This window comes from Marmota marmota, unplaced genomic scaffold, assembly GCF_001458135.2.
Source record: "Marmota marmota marmota unplaced genomic scaffold, marMar, whole genome shotgun sequence".
NCBI lineage: Eukaryota > Metazoa > Chordata > Mammalia > Rodentia > Sciuridae > Marmota > Marmota marmota.
The window spans coordinates 732985-753277 of record NW_025999932.1 but is presented as its reverse complement, the minus strand read 5'-3'; the positions used below and the strand labels follow the sequence as shown (position 1 = coordinate 753277).

The 20293-nt window shown below is 62.5% G+C and overlaps 1 protein-coding gene across 15 annotated transcripts in view; it reads left to right on the top strand.

Annotated features, from left to right (window-relative positions):
* The window catches only part of Mcf2l (MCF.2 cell line derived transforming sequence like), a 91191-nt gene that overhangs the window by 67973 nt on the left and 2925 nt on the right, over window positions 1-20293 (top strand). For 6 of the 15 annotated variants that reach the window (XM_048800585.1, XM_048800592.1, XM_048800591.1 and 3 more), the window contains 21 exons: window positions 1902-2021; window positions 2373-2564; window positions 2995-3186; window positions 3730-3889; window positions 4606-4679; window positions 4909-4985; window positions 7107-7173; window positions 7836-7951; window positions 9137-9206; window positions 10672-10764; window positions 10839-10931; window positions 11600-11725; window positions 12572-12793; window positions 13027-13119; window positions 14100-14178; window positions 14286-14352; window positions 15002-15117; window positions 15373-15465; window positions 16338-16412; window positions 19319-19440; window positions 20166-20293. In XM_048800585.1, coding sequence (XP_048656542.1) covers window positions 1902-2021; window positions 2373-2564; window positions 2995-3186; window positions 3730-3889; window positions 4606-4679; window positions 4909-4985; window positions 7107-7173; window positions 7836-7951; window positions 9137-9206; window positions 10672-10764; window positions 10839-10931; window positions 11600-11725; window positions 12572-12793; window positions 13027-13119; window positions 14100-14178; window positions 14286-14352; window positions 15002-15117; window positions 15373-15465; window positions 16338-16412; window positions 19319-19440; window positions 20166-20282 — 2364 coding nt within the window. In that variant the 3' untranslated portion in view covers window positions 20283-20293. The remainder of the gene's footprint in view (window positions 1-1901; window positions 2022-2372; window positions 2565-2994; window positions 3187-3729; window positions 3890-4605; window positions 4680-4908; window positions 4986-7106; window positions 7174-7835; window positions 7952-9136; window positions 9207-10671; window positions 10765-10838; window positions 10932-11599; window positions 11726-12571; window positions 12794-13026; window positions 13120-14099; window positions 14179-14285; window positions 14353-15001; window positions 15118-15372; window positions 15466-16337; window positions 16413-19318; window positions 19441-20165) is intronic. The other 9 variants (XM_048800590.1, XM_048800597.1, XM_048800596.1 and 6 more) reach the window with 6 other exon arrangements.

Genomic DNA, 20293 nt, shown 5'->3' with positions numbered 1-20293 from the left:
TTTGAGTTTATTTTAGTTTTCTCTTTCTGGGTTCGTGAGGTGAGAGCTTACCCTATTTATGTGAGAATATTCCTCTTTTCTGATGTGCACATTTAAATCTCCCCTGAACTTGCTCTCGGAGCCTCGGGTGACTTGCTGGTGTTACGGGCTCCGTTCCCACAGGATCAGAGAGGTTCCTCTGATGTCCAGCATGGCTGCTGTGACCAGAGAGCAACACCAGTTCTTGGTGAGGTGTGTCCTGTGGCCCAGGACACAGACCCCCACTCGAGTCCCGGCGGGCACTTGGAGGGGGGTGTGTCCTGGCGTCGGGTGGAGCGTCCCTGCACATCTGCAGGCTCCCACTGGCTGGTGGACGGGGTTCGGCCGCCCTGTCTGGTGGATGTGAGCCGTCCAGAGGTGCTTGCAGCCCACAGCTCGCGGCCCCACAGCCTCTGCTCACACTGTGCAGCTCTGCCGTGCGGCACACTGGGGCCGGGTGGCATGTTCCCGTCCTTCCGCTTCTTCCTGCCCCTTCTGCTGTGGCTGAGGCGAGAGTCTCATGCGTGGGCTCGAGTGGTTGTGTTTCCCAGCCCCTGCTGCCCGGCTGAGGGTGCTGGCCAGGTGCCCTGCGTCTGGCCTTCGCCTGCGCTCTGTCCCCGGCCTTTGCTTTCACAGCAGCCTTGTGTAGAATCCGCTCAGCTGTCTGCAGGGGTTTCTCTCCACAGCTCTGTGGCCATTGTTCTGGGTGCTGAGCGGTGGTCTCACTGCACACGTGCCATGTCATCACCCGTGGCCCACGACACGCACACAGGTGGGCCGGCCGGGCCACGTCCCCCACTCCCCGTCGCCCCTTGCTTGCCGTGCAGTGACCTGGAACCACTGCTCTGAGTTGCTGGACCCTCATCAGCACAGGATGAGCTTGGGCACATACCCAGGGAGCCAGGAGGGAGGCCTGTGGCCCTCATGCGTCCCCACGTGCTGGACCCCCGGAGCTGAGAGGGGACCCTGTAGCTGCCAGGACTCCGACCACTTCCTGTGCTCCCGACGTGGTCTCAGTGTCTGCTTCTGGCTGGGAGCCCTGGGAAGGCTCACCTGCAAGCCTCGTACCCGCGCGTGCTCACCGCTCTCCCTCCCCTGCTGCCCGCATGGCCTTCTCAGGAGCCGGGCCTGGGAGGCGCTGCTGGGGGATCGGTCAGCACCTGCCCACCAGCCCTTCCCCGGGGCCCACCAGGAGCCAGGTCTGGTCAGGTCCAGGCGGGAGGATTCCTGTGCCTCGGAGCTTCATTCCGGTGGAGCCCGGGGAGGAGCAGACCCCGTGGCCGTAAAGACATTAGACACCGGGTCTTCAGGGCCGAGTGCCAGTGGAGGACAGGCAGAGCCCTGGGGCAAAGCGGCTCAGGTTCCCGCGTGGCTCCCAGGAGCCAGGCACAGAGGTGGTGCTAAAGAACCAAGGGCCGCCGTCTCCCCAGCGCTGCGGTGTGTCCGGGCCAGAGCCCTGCCCTCCGCCTTCAGCCCTGGCTGTCTGAACCGTCACCCCGCAGCCACAGAGGCCTCTGCACACTGGGTCTCAGGACCAGCTCCTGAGAGCTGGGTTTGAAGGGAGACGCTGGGGAGAAGCGGGCAGGCCTTCCACACATCAGGGTGCGCAGCCCGCCGTCTTCCTGCCAGCGCCAGGCGGGAAGGAAGTGAGCCGCAGGCTCTCCTGTGCAGGCCGAGACCTGTGGGGGCGAGGAGGACACCCACGGTGCCTGGCCCTAGGGGCCCCACGTGCATCAGCTGAGGAGCCTGTGCCCCTCTGGCAGGGCCATGGGCAGGGCCACCCAGAAGGTCCCGCAGCCCCTGGCTGCAGACTGTTCCGAGCCTGGCATGCCCAGATTGGGCTCCCCGCTCCTGGGCTCTCTGAGACAGCCCCTCCATTGCAGGTCAAAGCCACCTTGGACACGGTGTCCCAGAAGATAGCCACCTTCACTGACGTCGGCAACAGCCTGGCCCACGTGGAGCACCTGCTGAGGAGCCTGGCCAGCTTTGAAGAGAAGTCCAGCGTGAGAACCAGGCCTGGGCGTGGGGTGGGGGAGGTGCCTGAGCTGCAGGAGGCCAGGGCCTGGGCTGTGCTGCCATCCAGGGGGCACCACGGCAGGGGTACGGGGACCCCATGGTGCTCACCTGCACGTCAGGGGCACGGCCTCCTCAGGGACCCCGACACACGTCCCTCTGAATCCATTCTCAGAACCCTGTGCCTCCTCTGGGCCAGGTCTCCGATGCCTGCCCCCCGGAGCCCAGCCTAGCTTTGGGCGTGAGGTGGCCTTCAGTCACCTGTAGCGGCACGACATCCCTCCCACAGCCAGCACCAGCACTGAGGGTTAGGTGTTGACCTGGGTGGCTGTGTCCCGCAGGTGGCCGTGGAGCGGGCCCGAGCCCTGGCCCTGCAGGGCCAGCAGCTCATCGAGAACAAGCACTATGCCGTGGACTCCATCCACCCCAAGTGCGAGGAGCTCCAGCACCTCTGCCACCAGTTTGCCACGGAGATCAGCAGGAGACGGGGGCTTCTCAGCAAGTCCCGAGAGCTGCACAGCCTCCTGGAGACGGTGGGGGTCAAGCCACACGCCCCGGACCACTGACCCTGTGCTGGGCTGGTCAGGCACTGGCTGAAGAGTCCCCTCGCCCTTCCTCTCTGTGTTCCTCCTCCTTGTCCACCTAGAGGGTCAGGTCCACACAGAGTTCTGGTCCCACAATTCTCTTGCCACAACAATGATTTACTTAAAAGGACCGGAAACTTGGTAGCCTGGTCAGTTCCACCAGTCACCTTCCTCCTCTGAGGGAGTCCAGTCCTGGGAACCCACCGGGCTCTGCAGAACACGCTACCCCTGCAGCGGCCCTTTGTACTTAGTGGTAGAAGAATCAGGGGTCAGTGCCTGGACCTTCCTGCAGGTGTACCGGTGGACAGAGGCGAGGGAGGAGGGGGCGGACGTGGTAGGTGGGGACGGTGCACCTCTGACCGCAGTGCTCTGCTTGCAGTCCATGAAGTGGTGTGACGAGGGCATCTACCTGCTGGCCTCCCAGCCGGTGGACAAATGCCAGTCTCAGGATGGTGCCGAGGCTGCCCTTCAGGAGATTGAGAAGTTTTTGGAGACTGGCGTGGAAAATAAGATCCAGGAGCTCAGTAAAATTTACAAGGAATACGAGACCATCCTCACCCCAGACCTGCTGGTAAGGCAGCCTGTCCAGTCCTCGGCGCCCCGAGGTGGGGAGTCGTCCGCAGGATGTTTGAAAGAAACGTTCAGTTCTCGACCAGCAGACAGGGTGAGGAGGGAAGAGCAGAGGCGGCGGTCACCCCGCTCTGCCTTGCGTTCAGAGCAGAAGTCACCCCCTGCCACCTGCACAGTGGCACCTGCGTCCCACCAGACGCCCCCTGCGCTGGGGGTGCTCTTTATGAAGTGGCTTCCTCTGGACCCCAGCCTGCCCGAGGGCCTCCTGACACTGCACAAGCAGCCCCTGAATCTCCCAAGCCCCACCCTCTGGGGCAACACGAGAGACATTTATTCCACCTCCCACGGCTGGCCCTGCCAGCTCTGGAGAAGGTCCCCAGTAGAGCTTCTGGTGCGCGTCCTCAGTGATCAGGACTCAGTGTGGTGTGGCCACGCCATCTTACACACAGAGGGGTCTCTGCACGCTGAGGCACGTTCCCATGGGACGGGGGTTCTTGGGGGCTGGTGCCGACACTGCAGACCGTTAGCAGCTCTGTCCTCCCAGGATCACGTGCAGAAAGTCTTCCAGAAGCAAGAGAGCATGCACGAGATGTTCCACCGCAGGCAGGCGAGCCTGAAGAAGCTGGCGGCCAAGCAGACCCGGCCCGTGCAGCCCGTGGCCCCCCGGCCGGAGGCGCTCACCAAGTCGCCCTGCCCCTCCCCAGGTGCAGCCACCTCGTGGCTCCTCCCTCCCCAGCGGGCCTCCAGTCGGATCAGCAGTCTGGCTGGGCTCAGGTTTAGGGGGACTCAGCCGCACTCTTGCTTTGCTCTGAGACCACAGCAGTGCAGAGTTCTAGGAGAGCTAGAGGGTCTCTCCCCCACCTAGCCGTGTCCCAGACTGTGCCAGCCGGAGGGCTCCATGGCCTGCCAACCCCTGCGTCCCAATCCCAAAAGAGCCCTTCTCCAGGCCAGGGCAGGCACCACGCCACTTCTCAGGGTCCTTCCCGCCTCTTCCCTGCATCAAAAGCACTTTCCCGGCCCCTCCATGGATGCCAAGAGACGAGTGGTCCTGGGAACCTCGGCCCTGGCCTCGGGTGTCTGCACACACCAGTCAGGAACCCCTACCAGGCCTCCAGCGCCAGGCCCACCTCCCTGGTGTGGGCAGAGGGGCTGTTCCTGGCCTGTGGAGCCCTGCTGGGCTGGGGGCTCCGGGTGTCCACACCCCGAGCTTCCTTCCTCTCACCCACCCTGCTCCCCCTCAGCTGCAAGCGCCGCTGTCCCAGGGGCTGTGGAGGCTGGTCAGGGGGCCTGTCCCCTCTTTCCACCCAGCCAGTTTATCACTGTCCACCCCCGCGTGGCTTCTGTCCTTTCCTTGGGCCTTTTCCTGGTGTCCCCCTCCCCAGGTAGAGCTAACGCCCCTTCCCCACCTCTTCCAAACCAGGCTCCTGGCGGGGATCTGAGAACTCTGGCTCTGAAGACAGCGCGCTCCGGAGGGGGCCCTACAGGAGGGCCAAGGTGAGGCTGCCCCATCTCAATGCCCAAGGCCATGGCTTCCCAGGGAAGGGCCTCAGCTCCTCCTGTGCCCGGCCCCAGCCCTCCTGGCTGGGCCTCCAGCTCTGCAGCCTGTGGGGCTCCATCTCCTCCGACGCCCAGACGGGAGCTGGGCAGGGCCCTGGCTTTGGCCATTGGTCCCTGAGGTGCTCCTACTGATTCTCAAAGCGACTCGCTGTTCTTCTCTCCTCAGAGTGAAATGAGTGAGAACCGGCAGGGCCGGGGCAGCTCCACAGGGGACGAGGAGGAGGGCCTGGCCATCCTGCGCAGGTGGGTCACAGCTCTCCTCCGGCCCCCAGGTCTGGGTGTGGTGAGTGCAGGACGGTGCAGAGCAGAGCAGGAAGGGAGCAGGAGCGTGCAGAGTGGGGCACACGTGTGGCTGTGGCTGCACACACAGATCCCGCGTGGCCTTTGGACGGCTCCACTGGCTTCTCCTGACCGGGCCACCTGTCACTTCGGAGGATTTCACCCTCCACTGAGCTGGCCGCCCACCTGCCCCCACAGAGGCTGCAGGCCCCTGGGCTTGTGCGTCACAGGCCAGACTCTGAGCTCAGACACACCCCACCAGGACCCACCGTCCCTCCACCTGCAGCGAGGCTCAGCGGCCAGGACTTCCTTCACCAGCACCCTTCCTGTTCCCACCAGGCTCAGTCCCCTGACCTGGCGTCCACCTGGCCTCTGAGGAGGTTGTGTGTGGCATGGGGGAGCCTGGGGCGAGCACTGCCCCAGGAGTGTCAGGGATCGGGAGCCATGTGCCTTATACCCCTGGATGGCCAGGGTCGGCCAGGTGCTGCCTCCTGGGCCACCCTGCGGGGGCCACAGAAAGAAGGAAACCGCTGGGGCCCAGTTTTGAGGGAGAGGAGGAGTGGAGCCGGGGAGAGACCGTCCCCGGCCATCCATGACCACTCCACTTGCCACCAGCTAAGGGGGAGCCTCACCAGGGCACAAGGCCAGTACGTCCCCGCAGCAGCCATGGCCCCAAGGGCAGCGCGAGCAGGTAGGTGTGGCCAGCGAGGGTCCGGGGCTGAGGTTTTGTCATTAGTGGCCACACACTGCCAGAGCACTGCGGAGGGCAGCACGGCCCTGGACATACCTCCTGGAGCCCTTTGTCCCCAGGGACCCAGGTCCCAGGTTCATGGACTGTGGTGCAGTCAAAAAGCACCTCCCTGTCTTGACCACTCAGCTTCAAGGGAGGACGGCTGGGGGGCCAAGCACTCCAGGTGGTGACCAGAGCCAGGCAGCAGAGCACAGGAGGTTGAGTGGAAGGAAGCCGTAACCCACAGTGCAGGACGGTCAGTCCAGACCTGGTGGGCACATCAGCAGTTAGAAGGAAGCCAACTGACGGTGTGCGGGACTGCCCGCTGACCAGTGCCCTGGACGTCTGCACTCTCCCTGTTTACCCTGAGCAGCCTGCCAGGGGACCTTGACCTGGCTCCGTTAGATCATTGTGACTCCAAGTCAGTCTGGAGAGTCTCCTGGGGCCACAGGGACAAGCAGAGGGCAGGATGTCCCCAGCACCCACAGCAGAGCCCTCTGAAGGGGTGAAGGACAGACCTGCCGCTGCTGCCTCTGGCAGAGGCTAACGGGCAGAGGGGAGAAGGGGGCGTGGAAGAGGCTTCCAGACGCAGAAGCACAGGCCGGAGATCAGCGACACCTGCACCATCCAGGCCGTGGCTGTGGGGAGGCCCAGGTCCCTCCCTGCCACCACGTTCACATGCAGAGCGGGGGCCTTCAGTGCTGCCGGCTGCTCAGCAGGGACCTCACCTAAGTGCATTCCGGGGCCTTTGACCCTGGTTTCTGTGGACTACGTGGCGGGCTGGTCATTCGCCCTAACAGGGAGGCTTGGTCCTGAATGTCTTATTTGTAAGCCCACCCCCCTCAGGGGCTCCTCAGCTGAGGCACAGAGTGAGTCCACAGGGCCACTGCATGCCTACCTGCAGGAGGGGAGCTGGCTGGGTGACAGAAGGGATGGAGAGCCAGGCCCAGCCCTCGGGGGGCACAGGAGGTGCCCACGCAGGGAGCCTGGAGGCCCTGCAGCCCTGGAGGCCCTGGGAGGTGGGGCTCCCTAGTGGGGGAGAGGGAGGGGTGTTGATGACAGTGTGCCTGAGGACAGGGCTGGTTTTCTGCAGAGGGAACCCCCAAGGCCAGGACGTGGGTCAGGGGATTGCTCTTGGAAGGCAGCACAAGAGATGGCCAGCAAGGGGTGTGAGGCCAGAGCAGCGAGGGGAGCCCTGAGAAGTGTCCCGCGGGCTCAGCTCCCCTGCAGCCCCTCAGGCTGGGCAAGCCCTTTGCGTTGGACTGGTAGCTTATCTACCTCCCAGCCTGACTTGAGACCCAGGACTGCTGCTGCCCGGGCCTCACGTGTGTGCTCTCCTCACGCCCCGCCCACAGGCACGTGATGAACGAGCTACTGGACACCGAGCGGGCCTACGTGGAGGAGCTGCTTTCTGTCCTGGAGGTGAGGCTCGTGCTGCAGTGGGAGGGTCCACTCTCCCCCCCCCACCACCCCCCCGGTGGCTTCGCTTGGAAACTGCTGCTTAGAAATGCAAGTTTGTGTCCATGGAAAAGCACATAAGATGCCCAAGGCCACGCTGCTCAGAGCAGCCCGACTGGACGCCCTCCACGTCCACAGAAGGGGAGGACAGAGCTGAGAGAGTAGATCTGCTCAGGACGGAGGCTTCAGCAGCCCAGAGCCATTAATACACACAGCACACGTGACAGGCTAGTGACAGTGCAAGAGGTGGCCAAAGAGTATGCAGCTCTGCTTATGGGAAGTTCTGGAACCAGGCAGTCTAGGGTGAGAGGTTGACTGGGGCACCTGGGGAGGGGTCTGCTGGGGCCAAGCACTCCAGGTGGTGACCTGGAGGTTCATGGCAGCAGACGCACAGTTAGTCTTGCAGGTGCAGAGAGGTCCGTGCCCTTTGTATGAATTTGAATAAAAAGGCTAAAGAGGAAGGAGGAGGCCCACATTGGGTGCTGCTTGTGACCCACTCTGTGCTGAGGGCCTTGTTCAGAGGCCCAGCTCAGAGACAGCCATGCGCCACCAGCTCACCCGTCCACTCCTGCCTGACCTGCGTCTCCGGGTCTGGTGCTCATGCTGAGCTTTGCCCTCTCCCGCAGGGCTACGCGGCTGAGATGGAGAATCCTTTGATGACGCACCTCATTTCGACTGGCCTGCACAACAAGAAGGACGTTCTGTTTGGAAATATGGAGGAAATCTATCACTTTCATAACAGGTGGGGCCCTTCCTCTGCCCCCACACACTCTGTGACCTCTCCCTTCCAATGCAGCTGGGACCTGCTAGCCATTGGTCTCTGCTTGATAGGGACAGATCTCTCCAGGGCCTGATGCACAGAGAGCGCAGAGGCACAGTGGCCGCTCGGGGCATCCTGAGAGCCATCCTGGGCCTTCCCTGCTGACAAGTGCCCAGGGTGGCCCCATGTGGCAAAGCCGTCCAAAGGACTGTGGTGCCGGGAGCCAGGAGTGGGCCGGACCCCTCTGTCCTCCTCCTTGTCCCCACCAAAAGGATGTGCATTTGCTGCTTTGGGGCCCTAAAGGTCACACCACTTAGCAAGATGCACTTGGCCCTTAAGCCCATTCTTGAAGAGTGGCGCCCCAGACGTCCCTTCCCTGCTGTCCCCTCGAGAGCACAGGGTGCTGCTGTCCTCGGAGCACGGCTGCCTCTCTGTGGCTTGGGCGGTGCACAGGGGGTACATCTGGGCTGCTTGCTCGGCTCCTTTCACTATGGGTTTTGGGAGCTCATGAGAGAGAAGATGAACGAGCCAAGTGTCCTGTGTAGAAGGCCCACAGGTGGACAGCACGTCCCTGGGTCCTGGGACAAGGCCCAGCATGGGTGGACCTGGTCAGAGCAGTACCAAGATACTGTCCCTCCCGCCCACCAGCCACCTGCCAGTGGTCGTGAGGCCTTCCTTAGCAGCCTTGTCCCTGGGCACCAGTCAAAGCTCTAGTGCCGGCATCCACGGTGGACCCCAGCAGCTCCCCCTCCCCCAGGGGCAAAAGCAAGCCAGAAATCTGGAGAGGAAAGCCCACCCTGGAGCCGAGGAGAGGGCCCCTCGGTGTGTCTGCAGGAAGCCCACAGGGTCATGGCCAGTGGGCAGGGGCCTCCAGAGCCCCTAACTGCCCACCTGATTCTTCCAACTTCCTGCTGCCTCCTGCTGATGGCAAAGCAGCTGTGACCTCTGCGTGTGCCGCCGCTGACCAGAGGTGAACAGTCTGAGGCTGCGCACAGGAGGAGCCGGGGTCAGGCTGGGCTGCGGGGTCCCCAGGCCTGGTGGGTGTTGGCACCACACAGTCCTGGGCCATCCAGAGTCCAGCTGGAGGTCTTCTGGAAACGGGGCCGCTGGGTGGGTGTGGCTGGGCCCTGGGTGTGGTGCGGAGACTCAGCAGGCCTCCCTGTCCAGGGTCTTCCTGCGGGAGCTGGAACGCTGCACGGACTGCCCAGAGCTGGTGGGAAGGTGCTTCCTGGAAAGGGTGCGTACCCGCCGCGGCTCCCAACTGCCGGACACTGAAGCCTCAGGTTCCACTGGGGTCCCACCCACCCCCACGCAGCCACAGAGCACAGGAGCTGCCAGGGTGCCTCCCTGGAGGGGCAAGGGGATAGTTCAAAACAGAGAAAGCCGTCCAACATGACGCTGGGCACGGGACTGCTCCAGGGCCCAGGTCCAGTGCGCGTCGTGGAGCTGAGCCTTCCTGCCACGCCTGTGCTGGGTGGTGCCTGCCCGGGTTGTGGGCCCCACTTGCTGGACAGCACTGGACAAGGCTCTGGAGTTCCCAGCTTTATTGACCCTCTTTAACATCGTTGGCGTCTGCTTCCTTCCCCAGGGCTGTGGGGACAGTTCCAAGGGAGGCATTTGTGGAAAGGTTTGGGTCAGGATGGGCCAGGTGCCTCCCAACCCGAGGGTCCCCTCGTGTTGGGCCCTGGGAGAGACAGCGTAGCAACCTGGACAGCAGCTCACGGACAGCAGAAAGACTAAATGGTTCACAAAGAGCTGGAGGCTGAGGCTCTGTCCTAGGTTGGCACCCAGAGGTGGGCGGGAAGGAGGGAGGAGCCGTCTTGTGGCCGCCCAGCCAGGCTATTGGCGTGTTCCTAGGTGCTGTCTAAGGTGGGGTGGGGACCCTCCGGGGACCCTCCCGTAGGCCTGTGGTCCCAACCTGCGGCAGCGTCTCCTGAGAGCTGATGAGAAGGGTAGGAGTAGAGCCTCTGCGGAGGGTCCTCCATGTTCCACTAAGCCCACCCAGGACATGGACACTCCTGGGGGTTGGCCACTACTGTTAAGTCAAGCCCTGGAAGTACTTTCTGCGCAGAGAGTGTCTGTGTGCGTCTGTGTTCGTAGCCGTTATTCCCCGGGGAAAAGCCAGCTATACTGAGCTAACCGAAGAGTGAGGCTGGAGCTTGGTGGGAGGCGTCACTGACCTGCCAACCCACGAGGGCACAGCCACCGAGGGCCAGGGGGACCTGGGCCCAAAGATTGGGTGGGTACAGGCTGCCCCATGTCCCCAAGCTCTCAGTGCCCCACAATCCTGGGATCCCACGGTCTGCTGACCCTGGGCAGGGGCTCCCTCAGTGGGAGAGGTGCCGGGCAGCTGCCCCGCCCAGCAGCCGGCCCAGCCCAGCAGTCTGCCTCCAAGCCCACAGTGGTCTTCCAGCTCGGCGTCCATGAAGGGGCTGGCCCAGGGACAGATCTAGAAAGCCCAAGGCAGGCCAGGAAGGCTGAGTCAAGAGAGGTGGAGGTGACTGTCGGGAGCCCATCCTGGCCTTCTCTCTAAAATGAGCCATCTCAGAGGCAACACGGCCCTGCCCTGCCCGCAGAGCCATCTGCACCCCAAGACACTGTGCCCCAAACCATCCACACCCCCAGCCCCAGGTCCCCCGATGCTCAGAGACAGGCAGACACCTCCAGGCGACCATCTGACACGTGCGTCCCCCTGGCTGCAGATGCAGGACTTCCAGATCTATGAGAAGTACTGTCAGAACAAGCCCCGCTCCGAGAGCCTGTGGAGACAGTGCTCCGACTGTCCCTTCTTCCAGGTGCGTTTCGGGGCCCTGCCGAGGTTTGCCCCAGGGACCGTGGGCGTGGCCTGACCCCGCCTCTGTGGTTCCAGGAGTGCCAGAAGAAGTTGGACCACAAGCTGAGCCTGGACTCCTACCTGCTGAAGCCCGTGCAGAGAATAACCAAGTACCAGCTGCTGCTCAAGGTGGGCCTCCCTGGCCGCCTCCCCCACCTGCGGCCAGGCGTCAGTGCTGCCTTAGGGCCACTGGCCAGGCCCAGGCCTGGGCCCCTTCCCCCAAAACCCTTCCTCCAAGCCAAGAGGTACCTTCGGAGCCACTTGGTTCCCCCTTGTTGTGGCCCTGCTCATCGGCCATTTGTGTGGCCCACTGGGTGCTAGACATTGTCAGGGCCGGGGACCGAGGTCAGCAGCTGGACAGACCCCCCTCCCACGGGTTTCTGCTCATCAGCTGCAGGATGCTGTGCAGACAAGCCCATGAGTCTCCTCGGGGCGGGGACATGCCCTGCTTATCCTGCTGGCCCCCAGCCCATCCAGGAGTGGGGAGGGGGTGAGCTGAAGAGCCCTTCTGCGGGTCTGCCCAGCGTCCACTCTGTGCCTTCACTGGGGCTCGTGGCAGGAGAGAGCTCCTGGGGAGGGGTGCCGCGGGCCTGCCCCTGCCTGTGCTCCTGTCCGCCGTCGGCTGGCTGAGGGAGCCGGCAGCCACTTGCTGAGGAGTGTGCGAGCATGGTGGCTGGCGGTGTCCCAGTCTGAAGTCACGCCAGGCTTGCTGGGGCCAGTTCAGGGGCTGCATTCTGGGGAGCCAGCTGTCCTGAGGAGCCAGGTGAGCAGGTCCTTCCGTCCCCCACGGCCCTCAGGAAATGCTGAAGTACAGCAGGAACTGCGAGGGGGCCGAGGACCTGCAGGAGGCGCTGAGCTCCATCCTGGGCATCCTCAAGGCCGTGAACGACTCCATGCACCTCATCGCCATCACCGGCTATGACGTAAGGACCCAGGGCCGGCCCGGGGCATCCACAGGGCTTCCTGCAAGGATTCCAAGCTCCAAGCTCCCTAAGCTGGGAGGGGACAGGCGTGGCCCAGAACCTGGTGGCAGCCTGGGTCCTGGGTCAGGAGGTCTGGGTGGACCTAAGAGGAGCAGCAGGCCACCTGGGGCCCCTCTGCACGTGGGGAGAGGCACGGCGTCTCCAGCAGGACAGGGTTCTCGCCTGCTCCCTCCACTCTGCCCTGACAACAGCCGTCCCTGGTGAGCAGCTGTGACCACCTGTTTCCTGTGGTGTGGTTTGGGGCAGGCGACTGACGGCAAGTGGCCGTCAGAGGCACACTGCTGTTTGCCCCTCATAGGCCCGTCTCAGGCCACTGAAGTCTCTGCCCCTCTGTCCACTTGGGACTCAGTCTCATTTTTTGTTAAATTAATAGATGTGGCTTGTTTAAGCAGAGATGCCACACCTCCTCCTGTGACCGACGTCTTGCGTTAGTGGCACACCTGTCGCGACTGAAGCGCCAGTGTTGATGTGTCACTGTCACGTGAGGCTCAGAGTCGAGGTGTTCTCCCGGGGCTGAGCATTCCGTAGTTTGGGATCATGCATAATATTCCATGTCCAGTGTTGCAGTGTCACAGTCTGACAGCCCGAGAACCCTCTGTCTGCCTCATGTCCCTCCTCCTCCCAGTCCCCGGCAGTCACCCATCTTCCATTGTCCCCATGGTTTTGGCTCCTTAGAGTGCCCTGTGCTGGGAACCCTATAGCAAGTGGCCTCTGCAGGGGGCTGCTTCACTCAGCGGCCCAGCCTCCACCTCGGCCCCTGACGCCCTGGGCTCTGTCCTGTTGCAGGGGAACCTCAGTGACCTGGGGAAGCTGCTGATGCAGGGCTCCTTCAGTGTGTGGACAGACCACAAGAAGGGCCACACCAAGGTGAAGGAGCTGGCCAGGTTCAAGCCCATGCAGCGGCACCTGTTCCTGCACGAGAAGGCCGTGCTCTTCTGCAAGAAGCGGGAGGAGAACGGCGAGGGCTACGAGAAGGCCCCCTCCTACAGCTACAAGCAGTCCTTGAATGTGAGTGAGACTGCGGTGCAGACCTGCCGTCCCCGGGGCGGGACGCCTGTGGCCGGGTTGGTGTTTAACAAAGCCTCGGTCTGACCCCGAGGGCACTGGTGCCCAGCACCAGGTGAGGACCTGAGGACCGAGGGGCGTTGTCTTTAGGTGGAGAGTGGTGTTCTCGCCACCTTGCCCCCCATGTCTTCAAGCCAGTGGACATTGACACCGGTCTCTGGTTCTGCACTCACCAGATGACTGCCGTCGGCATCACAGAGAATGTGAAGGGTGACGCCAAGAAGTTTGAGATCTGGTATAACTCGAGAGAGGAGGTCTACATCGTCCAGGTAGGGCACTCACCTGTTCCACAGGCCGGGTGCAGGGGAGCCCTCCTCCTAAGGACGGCCGGTGAAAGCCCTCTCAATAGGCCTTGTGTCTTCTGCCCTGGGTGTCGGACCTGAGCAGGATCCAGGGTGAACTCGGGAGAGACCAGGGTGCTGGAAGCGACTCCCGAGACGCTCACGCTCCTGTACCCTGGGCTGCGCAGGAGAGGGCTTCATCTCAGGGCCTGGTTCCCCGGTGGAGAAGTGGTGGCACTGTCCTCGCTGAGCGGATGGGGAGCCAGAGCTGTCATGTAGACTCGGGACAGAGCCCTTTGCTTGAGGCCCTAGTTGACCCAAGTGCCCTGTGAGGGGCTGAGCCACATGTGGGGAGGGGCCCGGCCACTTACTCTTCAGGATTCTAACACAAAGGACGACATGGCCCTGTGCAGGGTGCATGGCCAGGCAGCACTGAAGCCCAGGATGCCCTCCAGCCCTGCCACCAACGCCCCGCAGAGCTGAGACAAGCAGGGGCCCTGCTCAGACCCCACACGGCACCCCAAGGAGCCAGCCCATCTGGAAGCACTCGGCTCGGAGCCCAGGAGCCCAGGGCCTCTTGCTGTCTTGAGCCTGCACAGCAGCCCTGTGACTGCTCCAACCTGGCTGTTTGTCATCTACCTGTGGGTTTCAGACCCACCACTGATATTGTCACCTAAAGAGGGTCAAGGCTGCTTCCCAGAGACCCTTAAGCATAGGTTTGCTGGGAGACACCACTGTGGTCACCAGAGCTCCAGCCTCCTGACAGGTGACTGCTGCCATTGCCCAGCCCTAGGCACTGGGCATGGCTGCAAGGCCCTTTCCTCTGCAAGGCAAGCATCCCACGAACGGGTCCCCATCTGTCCCTCTGACCCATGGCAGTGATCTGACTGGATTCCTAGGAGTGTCCTTGGAAGTCTCAAGAGTGCATGTCACCCGGTACTTATTCCTGCGTTTCTTTTGGGGAACAGGCACCAACTCCTGAAATTAAAGCCGCATGGGTGAATGAGATTCGGAAGGTGCTGACCAGCCAGCTGCAGGCGTGTCGAGGTGAGGGCCGGCCACCACTTCCTGTCCCCTCAGGCATCCACAGCTCCCCACAGGCTGCCTGAGCTCGGAGCTCGCTGACACAGCCTGTGGCCTTCCTTCCCCTGCAGAAGCCAGCCAGCACAGGACCCTGGAGCACTCCCACAGCCTGCCCCTGCCCGCGCCGTCCAGCACCAGGTGAGGCCCACACAAGGCTGGGAGCCTGGCACAGCTGGCCCGGGCCCTGGAGCTCACTCACAACTGTCACCGGGGCCTCCTGGTCCTTGGGCCAAGTTTGCCCCAGGTCCCTCCAGTGTCATTGTCTGGGAATTACATGCTGGTGGCTTCCCCCCAAGGGTCAGCCCCAGAGACGCCCTCTGCCGCCTCCCCGCCATCCCATCCCCGGCCTCCTCGACTGTTGCTCCCTGTGGTCTGTTTCCCACGACGGTGGGGACATCGCCGCGCACTGCTTTGTCCTCTCTTCTGTCCTCATTTTTCCTTTGTTATTTTACTCGTTCACTTTATTCTTCCTCTTTCTTACAAAAGTCTCCTTTTATCACTCATGGAATCAATGGAGCCCAAATAAATGAGCCCTAAACAGAGACTTTAGAGAGACCCCCCAGCGACTCCCGCTGGTGGGGAGGAGGGTGCTTCCTGCTCTCACCTGCTCCCTGGCTGGACAGCCACTGGACAACACTGGCTGTCCAGTGGCTGCTCCCTGCTCTGAGGCAGTATGATGGGCCGCCTCGGGGGTGGTCTGGGAGCCGAGAGTGCCCGGACTCCCGTCCTCAGAGAGTTCTGGAAGCTAACCGGGCAGCATGCTGTTTTGTGTGTCTGCTGTCACCAGCCCCTCAGGAGGGAACTCGAGACACGTCAAGAAGCTGGAGGAGAGGAAGACAGACCCCCTGAGTCTGGAAGGATATGTAAGCTCGTCACTGCCAAAGCCCCCCGAGAAAGGCAAAGGTGGGTGTCTGCCATGACACGAGTGTTCCTCCGGCCATGTGCAGGGAAGTGCCCTTCCTAGGGCACTGGGCGCAGTTGCTGGGACTCAGGGTCCCCTCCCCCTCCAGAGGGCCTGGGACTCACTGCACACCCCGCATTCTGACACTCTGCGCCCCGCTCCAGCCAACTCGGGGAAGCATGAGGACCGGCCCCTGGGCTCTGTGCCCGCCACGCTGGCCGGGCTGCAGGCCCTCTGCACGTCTCTCTTCCTCCTAGATGACGCGGTCTCTAGCTCTACTTCAGAAAGTTCCGCACTTTCCAGAAAGCGCTTCACCCTGCAGGGCTTTGCTAACCTCAAAGGTCAGAGAGGTAAAGAGGCACTGCTGCCTGAGGTCTGTCTTCACCTGTGTTCCTGTGGCGGCATCTGTCTTGCATGGTGTGGTGGCCATCTGGGGGGACCTTCTCAGGAGGCCCCGCCCCTTCATCCCACGCACAGCCCATCCAAAGCTCTTTCACAGCATCCTCCTGTGACCCCTGAGTGTCCCTACCGACACCTGAAGTCGTCTTTCAGGGTGTCCTTTTGAAAATGCCAAGGCCAGCTCTGCGGGCCTGCTCCGACCTGGGCTTCCTGGCTCTCTGGCCCGACTCTGCTCTCCCTGCCCTGCCCGCCCCTCTTTTCCCTGAGCTGCCCAGCAGTTGCCCTTCTGGCTGCAGACACTCTCCCACCACAGCCGAGACCCTGGTCAGGTACCCTCTCGGGCACTTGCTGGTGAGCGGGCTGGCCCAGGATGCCCGATTGAGATCCCATCAGCTCCATCGGCCTGGAGTGCTCCTGGGTGGCCAAAGGCCTGGCCACCAGCCCTGGAGGCTCCCTCCCAGTGCTCGAGGCCAGGCTGACCAGGGCCCTGTTCAGTGGCCAGATTCTGGTGCAGAGAACGGGGGGCTCTTCTCCGTGTGTGAGATGCTGAGAGACGCAGCAGCCCTGACAGTGCTGCACCTTTGATGATACAGAGCCAAGGACAGGTCCTGGGGCGGGCCCAAGACTGACGTGGCCCAAGCCACTGCCCAGCAGCCCCCTTCTTCCCCACTGCCCTCCCCCTCCCCCGTGCCACCTCGCACGCCCACAGAGCTACTCTTGATCTGGAGGGAACCCCCGGTGCTGTGTCCATCCCATCTCACGGGCCCCTCTGCCCCTGGCCACCCCTCACTCTCTGTCTCTTTGCCTCTGCCTCCTTCTGCAGCTCCTCCTACCAGCCCTGACAGAAAGGCTAAGCGGCATGCAGTAAAGAGCGACCCGACTCCCTTTGGTTTGCGAGGTAGCATGGCTCAGCTGCTGGACACCGGCCGGGAGGGCTGTGTGTGGCCCACGCAGGCCACCTAGGATGACACGAGCAGGCCCCACAGGCAGAGGTGGCCCTGGTGGCCTACAGCTAGATGCCTGGTGACAGATGCTGGGGGACACTGGCTTCCCACTGACCCCTCAGCAGACCTGCCCCTCATGAGTGACCCTGGGCAGCAGCTTGCTGCCGCTGCACCTGGCTGAAGTTGGGCTGGGTTGTTGTCCAGTGGCTGTGGTAAGCTGTGGCCCCACAGTACCAGCACCCGGCCTGCCTCACCAGCTTGCTGATCCTTCTGAGGCAATGAGGCGACAGATCTGGTCCACCCTCCCCTTGCAGAGGGGAGATGGCTGTGTGGCAGATGGGAGGATCAAACTCCATGTTGGGACTGGGCTTCTTGTTTCCTGCTCATTTATGTTCCAAGGGTGACCCCCAGGGACACCCAAGGCCTCCTCTGCCCAGCCAAGGATGCAGGTGCAGGAGACAGTGTCACGTTTTAGATCCTCCTGAGCTGTGCGAACAGTTGTGAAGGTTCCCAGGGGCACGCTGAACAGCATCCCAGTCCGCCCCAGAGGCCACCCGTACTGCTGGGCTCTCAGGCTCATTCCGGTGTCCAAGCTCAGAGCCCCAAGCATCCCGCGCCAGCCTTCTTGCTGCCGCTGGGCATGGTTCAGAGCCAGGAGCTGGTTGGCGTGCCCGCCTGTCCTAAGCACAGGCAGACACCCAGCCCGCTGCAGCCGAGACCCAGGTGGGCTCCGTTGGCAGCCTCTGCGAAGGTCTGCTTGTCCGTTAGGTACTTTCTGCTTGTGACCAAGTCTCTGAGCCCTCGGTGCTCTCAGCCCAGGGCACACCGCGAGGGCTGGCCAAGTTGGCCTGGCAGACACTGCAGGGCAGAACCGGCGTCCGCCTCCTTTGCAGCCAGGCAGTTTTGCCTCTGCAGGCGCCCCCCTCCTGTGAGTGGAGGTGAGCACTGTGTGTGCTGCTGGGAGGGCACCTGCGGTGCTGGGCCCACGCCCCCCTATGGCTCTGTGGGCCATGACCAGTGCTTTACTGAAAGCCATTGGCCTGGAAGTCGTTTTGCAGCATTGACAATATAAAGGACCATTCTGTGGAAAATGGTCACAGGCCACAGGTCACAGGTCACCTGGGCCTCATTGTGCACAGAATCCCCCAGCGTCCCAGATTGAGAGTGGGGCACCGGCTTCAAGGCCACTCGCCTCCAGTGCTCTGTGTGCCCACCCCTCAGCAGGCTGTCACTTCTCCCGCACGCCTTCTAACGAGGGACCCACTGAAGCCCCGTCAGAGGGCTTGTCCAGAGGCTCCAGGCCAAGCCCACGCCTGGCACTGTTGGGGTTCTCTGGCAGTGCCAGAGGCTGAGCCCTGAGGTCTCCCTCACAGACACGCATGCTAAAGCAGGGGTTTCCATGTAACATCCGGCTGGGCAGAGAGAAGGCTCTCTGCCTACAGAAGGTGCCGTGGCAGTCCTCGTCTTGTCCCTGCTGTCCTCGCAGACTTTAGTCCTGCTTGGTCAGAGGCCCCACCTGGATGGGGCTGTGGGAAGGGAGGGGACGTCTGAGCGGGATCCTGGCACCAGTGCTCCAGCTCCAAGCTGGGCTGCAGCTGCAGGTGGGCTCGGAGCAGGGAGGACAGGCAACTGCCCTGCAGACCCAGTCCCCAGGTCCTGCCCAGGCGCAAGCCTGGTGTGGCACCTGCAGAGCCAACTGCACAGCCATCCCCCTCTCCTGCAGCCAGCCCCAGGAGAGTGGAGCTCGGGGGAAGGGCTCAGGCTGCACCTGGCCTGGTATGAGGACGGGCGGCTCCCTTGTCTAGAAAGACAAGGTGACTTTCCAGGCCCTCTCAGCAGAAGCTTTTCATTGCCAGCCTTGAATGTCCTCAGGTGTGGGAGGGACGGTTTGTCTCTTGCAGCCCTGACTTCGTGGGGCGGGTAAGGCACACATGCACTCGTGCCTGGGGCTCCTCTGTGAGCTCTTCGCACCCCAGCACCTCTCTCTCACAGGAAAAGGCAGCTTCAGCCTGGAGCAGGCTGTGGCAGGTGCAAACCCACTGGGCCATCTGCCTGTCTCTGACACGCTTGCTCCTTGTTGAAGCATTAAGGTGCCATTTCATGCACTGGGCATCTGTCTTCGGCCCTGTGCTTCTTGGTACTGAAGGCAGGTGCCCAGTGCACTTACTCTATTTATCACCCTTGGGAATTCCTGGTCTCCATCTCCCCCATGATGGGAACACCACTCCACCCCGGGGGGACACTAGGCAGGAGGAACACTAACAAAGCAATAGATATAGTCTAGGTCCCGCCTGGCTGGCCAGGGTTGGTGGGCTGGACTAGAGGCCAAGGTAGAGCCTGGCTTCGTTGCAACCACTGTACAGCCTGTCCTGGTTGCTCAGCATCCCCACCTGCGTGCTCCCTGCCCTGCGAGTACACAGCCCCTCAGCTTACAGACCAGAGATCCATGGGGTCGTTTTGGGCTAGAAACTGCCTTCCTGGCTGGTCTGGGAGGTGTTGGTTGTCACAGTGTTAACTGAAATGCCTTCTCCTCCAGTGTTTGCTGTAGGGTGTAGGCTTGTGGGGCTGCAGCCTGACACAGGCACAGGTCTCCGTGCAGGGTCTGGGCTTTCTCTCCCCATGAATTGGCAGCTGGGAGCAGATGCCATCACACCCTGTCAGTCTTCCTGTGACTTGGAACACAGTCCCAGCATTTTGACAATGGGTGGAGCCGGGACCCTGGGCAGGCGGGTCCTGTGATTGGCTCAGCTTGGACCCAGGGCTGCACATTTCAGGGAATCTGTGGGACTCGTGTGGAACAGCTGGATGGATGGCAGCTTCTCATGGACGTGGCCCTCACTGGAGCCTCTTCCACCCTTAGGCTGGAGCAAAACGTCCCACTCACTGGAGGTCCCTGAGGACGAGGGCGGCTGGTCAAGTGCTGAGGAGCCCATCAACTCATCCGATGCAGAGGAGGATGGTGGAGTGGGCCCCAAGAAGCTGGTAACCTTGTCCTGCCTGGGTGATGGTGGTGGGTGCTGTCCCCTGGAGAAGGTAGCTGTGTGAGGAGGATGGGCCCTCACCAATCCTGCCCAGGCCCTGCTGCCAGAGCGCCTCCTGCAGCTCACGTGCTTCTGTGAGGTCAGGAGTGCCCGGGCTGCTCAAGAACAGCATCTGCTCCTCAGCCCACACCACAGCAGAACTGACCCCATAGACATTGGTTTAGTGTCCACTGGGTACCAGCGTTCCCAACACCTGATAAAGCAGGGGACACAACAGATGAGAATCTCCTCTCACAGGAAGCACAAAACAGCATTCAGCCTTGTAACACTTTAGGTAAGGATGTCCTCCAAAGAGAACAGCCTGAGAGGGCCACCTAGAACGAGCCCGCCAGAGGGCAGGCATTCCAGAAGGGGGGTTGCTGAGACCAGCACCGAGCCCAGTGTGCCCAGCCGTGAGGCCAGGGAGCCTGAGGACACCTGGCACCCACGCTCGGGTTTCTAACGTGGTGATAACATGGGGCCTAGCAGCATCTTCCTAAAACATGTGAGCTGCAGGAGGGGCCTTGCTCCCATAGCGGGGTCTCTTGAAGCCCGCTCTGGACGCACACTCCCTGCCCTGAGTGGCGCTGCCCAGGTGCCAAGTGCAGCACAAGTTCGTGTCCTCTTGCTGGCACTGAGCAGCAGGTGCTGACCCACTGGCACTCTGCCTGTGTCCGTCTCCCGCAGGTCCCTGGGAAGTACACAGTGGTGCTGGACGATGAGAAGGGGGGCCCAGACACCCTCGCCATGAGGAGCGGGGACGTGGTGGAGGTGGTGGAGGAGGGCGCTGAGGGGCTCTGGTAAGGGGTCAGAGC